Source organism: Elaeis guineensis, chromosome 1, assembly GCF_000442705.2.
Source record: "Elaeis guineensis isolate ETL-2024a chromosome 1, EG11, whole genome shotgun sequence".
Taxonomy (NCBI): Eukaryota; Viridiplantae; Streptophyta; class Magnoliopsida; order Arecales; family Arecaceae; genus Elaeis; species Elaeis guineensis.
This window is the reverse complement of record NC_025993.2, coordinates 16,355,140-16,361,867: the sequence shown is the minus strand read 5'-3', so window position 1 is coordinate 16,361,867 and position 6,728 is coordinate 16,355,140. Positions and strand designations below refer to the sequence as shown.

Here is a 6,728-nt window from a genome sequence, read left to right as displayed (position 1 = left end):
TGACACAATTGGAGTTCCCATTTAGCTTTCTCAAAGCCTCACCGCAAAACCCTAATCTCCGATTCCAAAACCCTCCGCTCCCCCGATCCATCGCCATGACTTCGCCATCCTTTTCCCCTCCTCTCGATCTCATCCATGTCTTCTGGCACGAGGGCATGCTCGCCCACGACGCCGGCACCGGCGTCTTCGACACCGGCATGGACCCTGGTTTCCTCGAGGTCTTGGAGAAGCACCCGGAGAACGCGGAACGGGTGAGGAACATGGTCTCCATCCTCCGCAAAGGCCCCATCTCCCCCTTCGTCTCGTGGCACGTGGGCCGGCCCGCCCACGTCTCCGAGCTCTTCTCCTTCCACTCTTCAGGTGATCCATTTGATTTGGATTGAAAGAATGATAGCTTGCCATTCTTGTCCTTTTGGTTTAAAATTAATTTTTTGTGATTATATATGCTCAAAGATTTGATTTTTTTTTTTTTTTAATTATGGTGTGAAATTTGTAGTTTCGACGGTCAAATAAAAGCGAGAGGAAATGGAAAATTACCATCTTTTAAGGTAACAATTTGTGGAGGCAAGATAGTGTCATCAGGATACTGGAAGCCTGGGCATTATAGTTACCGAAGACAAAGTCTTGAGGCTAGGAAACATAGATTGTCCATATCTTCATCACTAGCATGGTAGTATATAAATAGGAAGAAAAGAAAAGAGCTTTTGAGTGTTTGGTTATTTATTTATCCGCATATCTATGCTGCTATGAAGGACATCAACCAGGGTGTTTGAAGGTTCAAATGCAGCAGTTTGAAGTACAACTGACTAACTGAATATGACATACACTGTCTTATTCTATTTCCCTCTGTCTGATAAGAACAAAGAGAGCAAAAACGTTTCTTGCCTTAACAGAATTCAAAGGCTATTTGATGTATCAGAACTAAAATCATGCCATTTACCAATTATATTGATGCGGAGGTATCTCCAGTTCTGACATCCTTTTCCTTTAAAGTTAGCTTGTTGATTTTCATATTTTATATGTCAGAATGCACTGGTGGTGCAGAGCATTTGCCTGAAATTGTGCAACTTTCGTGATATGTTGATGTGGTAATGCCCCAAGCCTAATACTTTCTTTTTTAAAATCACTTTTTTAAAAAAAAAAATTTTTCTTTCGAACTTATATGTCAGAATACATAGAGGAACTTGTACAAGCCAATGGAGCTGGAAGCAAAGAGCTCTGTGCTGGAACTTTTCTGAAACCTGGGTCCTGGGGTGCTGCCCTTCTAGCTGCTGGAACCACATTATCAGCAATGAAGTATATATTAGATGGACATGGGAAGCTTGCTTATGCTCTAGTACGTCCTCCTGGTCATCATGCACAGCCCTGTCAAGCTGATGGTTACTGCTTTCTGAATAATGCTGGGCTTGCAGTACAGCTTGCTCTAGATTCTGGCTTCAGGAAGGTTGCCATAATCGACATTGATGTCCATTATGGCAATGGTACAGCTGAAGGATTTTATCGCTCAGATAATGTTCTCACTGTTTCCCTTCACATGAATCATGGTTCCTGGGGTCCATCGCATCCTCAGAGTGGCTCCATTGATGAAGTTGGTGAAGGCAATGGGTTTGGGTACAATCTGAATATACCTTTACCCAATGGAACAGGGGATGAGGGGTATGCATATGCAATGAAAGAATTGGTTGTTCCAGCTGTTCAAGTATTCAAACCCATGCTAATTGTGTTGGTTGTTGGTCAGGATTCTAGTGCGGTAAGTTGATTTCATGCCTTTGTCACTTTGGTGTTCCTGTGCACATATTTAAAGTGTTCACATTCACTTTTGCAGTCATGCCAAATTCAGAATATGTGCTAAAAGCTACAGTCATGATGCTGACTTGCCTTTAAAAAGATAAGAATAGAACTATATAGCAAAGACATTTTTAATGCTAATAGATCCAATTGCCCTTTTTAGTATATGTTGTATGCTGTAGAAGTGATTGTTGTTTCTTGTTTTCCTGAGGCCATCAAATTATATAACCTTTCACTATTGTAAGCGTAGACCTTTTTGCATCGCAATAGGAAGACTTGTCTGTCCATTCATGAATTGTTTGCTTTGTTATTGTATTTAAGTATCAATTCTAGGGATGTCATTGGGGATGGATACTTGCATATTTCACCCATCGTTGAACCGAATGGGGCGGTTGTAACGTAAGTTAAATGGGGATGGTTTTGGTGATGGTTTTAAAAATTAGAAACCGTTTGGTTTCAAATTTGGTTTTGGTTTTGATGAATTTCCCTATTTGAACGCAAACCCAAAACCAGATCCAAAACTGAAAATACCCGATGGTTAATACCCTTAATACACTCTGTACTCATTATGAAGTCAAATTAGGAACATCATGAAATAATTTGGACCATCACCTATTCCACTCAATAACATGTCTGGACTGCATATTATTTTTGGATATATTTATTAGATGAGTTGGTATAAATTATATTGTAGAAATTATGGATGATATCTTTAATTTTGTTATTTACATGTGAAAATTTTGAAATGAATAAAAAAAGTCAAATAGTTTTTGGTTTCCGTTTTGTGGCTTTTTTTCTGGTAGCATTTATGGTTTCTGATTTCAAAAACCATGCAAACCTGGTTTCGGTTTCGGAGAGTGGTGGTGGATTTCGAGTTTGGTTTCGTTTTTTTTACTAAGTGCACTGAATCCACCCTGTTGACATCCCTATCAACTCTGTGTCAAATGGATATCTGAATATGCTTTTTTTTTTTTTTTTTAATGAGTTCATCTTTGGCAAATAGAGATTCCCTTTGATCTTTCCTTATCTTGCTGTTGACTTTTCTCTTGCTTCAGTTTGATCCAAATGGAAGGCAATGTCTGACAATGGAAGGTTATAGGAAGATTGGGCAAATTGTATGCAGATTGGCTGATACATATACCAATGGATGCATCCTGATTGTTCAGGAAGGAGGGTATCATGTAACATACTCAGCTTACTGTCTCCATGCAACACTAGAAGGTGTTCTTAAACTTCCTGCTCCTCTACTATCAGACCCTATTGCTTATTACCCTGAGGACAAGGCGTACACTTTCAAAGTTGTTGATGCCATCAAGAAACATTGGAAAGAATCCATTCCATTCTTGAAGGAGCTTTAGAGAGGTATGTATGTTGTCTATATTCTCATTCCTATTCAGACTAGTTTGCACTGCCATATTTCACCTGCATGAAATTCTAGAACGTTATGAAGATTTATGTAAGGTAAAGAAAGGCAGTTCATATCTTCTCAATACCTTATGTGTATGTGCGCTTAAAGTTTCTCAAATTGGTTTAAAGCATGATATCCTATTCTGGAGAGTTATAATGCGGTAGCTTTTCTTCTTGCAATTGAAGGCCCATGTATATAGAAATATGCTTCTGACTTATTTCGCTAGAATTAATTTGATCTCAGTACAAGAAGTAGTCTGATTTTGCATATCTGATTAAGAATTTGCATCTTGACTTTTAATATGGTTCAAATGCAAAATTCTTGGAAACATTAAAAAAGAGGTAGTGGGGGCTTAACCCCTTAGAAGATTTGGATAGCATGCTTGAAAAGGATTTAAAATGTTTGTACTAGTTCTGAATTCAACCCATAATCTATACTGTGTATAAGGCAAATGCTCAGCATGGATGGACTTATGCATACAGGGCCACATGTCTCACTTCCCTTCTATGAATCAACTTGCTTTTTAGTACATGCGCGCTTCCATAATCACTCTCTAATAAATGTATGTGAAACTAAAAGAGTTCCCAAACTATAATAAAAGATCATATCCTAATTTGGAACAGGCATCCATCAAATGCTCCTCATGCTAAAGTAAACCAGATGTGGCATTTCCCTCACACTAGTAGAACAAATGATTTTGGTACTACATGGAAGGCTTAGCGATCATAGGGCTTGTCTTTGCAAGTCTCATTAAATATAGAAATTTAACGCATGTTACCAATCACCACAACAATGACCAAAGTTCTTTTCTTTTCTCTTTCAGAGTTTATCTTCCTCTTTTTAATTTGACCTAGCTTAGAAATTAAGCTGGTTGATGTCATGTTGGAGACTGGCAGTAAATTGTCCCAGATCCCTTATAAGTTTTTTTGCAAATTGACTGTAAATTTGGTAGTGAAGTGGGGTATGAATCTTCAGAGAGAAAATGTCACCCCTGCTTATAATTCCAGGAAATTCTTTAAAGAGGATAGGTCAAAATGATTTGAGCACCGTTTTAAAGAGGATGGGTCAAAATGATTTGAGCACCGTTTTTATTATGTGTGGGGGCATGTTCACACGTATGTGTCTGCAGTAAATTAGGTCAACTGTAGAGTGCTACTTGCTTTGATTTCACAATGATACTATGAACAGTATACCTGTTTCTTGTACATCATGTATTATTTGAATTATTTGTAAGGGCTTTTATTTGCCATTAGATGAAAATTTCCCTTTGGTGGCCCTTAGTTATTCCTCTTAAGGCTGGGTGTTTTACCAGCATAATTGATGGATGAAAGTTAAAGTGCATCCATAGTTTTGGAGGTGTTCATTCATATGTCATAAGAATCACTAGTTTCTCTCTGTATGCATTTGGTTATACATGCCTCTACACTCTTTTCCACTGAACAATTGTTTTTCATTTTTTTTTGGGACAGATTAAATGATGCTGCTGTGTTGATGTGTCTGTAAAAGAATTATTTTGGGAGGAAATACTAAAAGAGGGTGAGCCTTGGCACACCATAAGTTAGCTTTATTGTGACCATTGCGGTTTCAAAACATAGAAAAAGCCTCCATGAGCATGAATAAGGATGCATACATCTGACGCTTCGCAGATCTGAACTGCAGATTTCATTCTGAAGTTTTCTTTTGACATGAAATATTTTGTGGATGCATCCCCTTTTCATACACCAGCTTCCCCTGTTATATCAAGCAGCTCTGTAAATGGTCTAGTAGTTTGGGTGGACTCAGAGCACTGAATTTGACACAGGATTGAAGGAAACCAACCCATTTCCTAGCCTGGGACGCTAAACTGAACAACTTTCTTTAATTCAGTGCCATCTTTGGATGTAATAGCATCTTCATTAGTGAGCAAAGACATAAGGGGAAGGAGGAATGTGGTGCACTTCCACAAGATATAATACTAGGAACTTCCTTTCTTGTCCTTTGTTTAGCACAAATATTCAGTATCATGTTGTTCATGCTTGCTAGCCATGTACTGTTTCATTTGCAATATAGTGAGGTGAAAATACATTATATCATACTTTTTTAAAGTAGATCACTTTGATGTAAATCCTTTGATCTTGTGCAATTTAGTTGGTGAAGTATATACTTTTTACACTAGCTAAACCAAGCATGTAAGTGCATGTGGATTCATCACAAAGCATTAGGAGAATATGATATTTCATGCATCGGAACAGCTGGTAATGCAGTGGGTTGAGTAGGATGAGAAGTTGGAAGTTCCTAGCAACCAAATTCAGTGTCCAGGATTTAGGCCTATGCATGAACCATTAGAGGTGTAGGTTGATCGATCAGGTGTATTTTTGTGGGTACATGCTAAACTTGTGGGCTTAGTACATTTCCTTTATGACTAGATCACTTTCCTGCCGTTATATGCACCAAACAGTATAAATGTTTGCAGTTTAGATGCAGACAGCTTATTTAATGTACCAAGCCTAAATGTATGCATAAATTTATTCTTAATACCAGCATACTACTTGCATAGGTTCTTTTGAATCTGTGCATCACATAATATGATGCCAAGGCAATTCTGACAGGAAAATTGAAAAATAATCAATCTTGTAGAAAGGCAAAAATGGCCAGTTCAGCATATATGCGAATGTGAGCGACTATTTATGTAAAATAACTTTCGGCAAACAGTATCATAATAACATGGCTGGGTTGAGGTCTGGATTTTTGATCTGTCTTAATAAACATATCAGATTTGGGTTGACAGGGTTTCAGCCTAATTTGTACCTAACCTGATTCATATTTGGGCTAACCTGATCTGGTTGCCACCTTGATTATGAGAAATTTTAAATCTTATGCACTTGATTTATAAAACTTAGGCATCAAGGTCAGATGTTAAATAAATTAAAGTGACAAATAGCAATGATTTGTTTGTTAACCAATTTCACTCAAGGAAAAATTATAGATTGCAAGTTTTCTTGGACAATACAAAATTTTAAAAGGGATTGGATCTCAAGAATCTAATATTGTTGGCATCACAACAATCTAATATTATTCTCAAACATTTTTAATTTCCAGTCATTTTCTTGTTTCCTGTAACTAGGTTGAAGAAAAAGGACTAGAAATTGTTAATGTGGAAGATATACCCATCAAATTAATTTATCTCTCTACATTTCTCTTGTTTTTAAGAGAGATTATATTAACCACATCAAATATTTTGTTTATTTTTAAGAAGTAGAAAGCAAAGTAAGTACAGAATTTTCAATTGTTATTTTTTGCCTCACTCCAATACTTGTACTTCTTCTATCCTTTAAATTTGTAGATAAAAAATTTTTATACTTCATAATTTCTCAAACAATGTTTTAGAATTTGCAAGATTTAAATAACATGAGCTTTTTTATTTATAACATTAGTTTCCACCAATATCTAAATTTTATTTTTTAATATTGATTTGTAAATGATTTGAACATATATCAAAATAGAGATATTGATATACAAATAATTTGCTAAAATATATATCCTCTCTTCAAGT

At 36.6% G+C, this 6,728-nt stretch overlaps 1 protein-coding gene across 1 annotated transcript; it reads left to right on the top strand.

The window, feature by feature from the left end:
- Window positions 1-5,280, top strand: LOC105037986 (histone deacetylase 8). Its single transcript, XM_010913637.4, has 4 exons — window positions 1-360; window positions 1,170-1,750; window positions 2,844-3,150; window positions 4,666-5,280. The coding sequence occupies exons 1-3, from the start codon at window positions 96-98 to the stop codon at window positions 3,144-3,146; spliced, it is 1,149 nt and encodes a 382-aa protein (XP_010911939.1). The 5' UTR covers window positions 1-95; the 3' UTR covers window positions 3,147-3,150; window positions 4,666-5,280.
- Window positions 5,281-6,728: the final 1,448 nt, after the last annotated feature.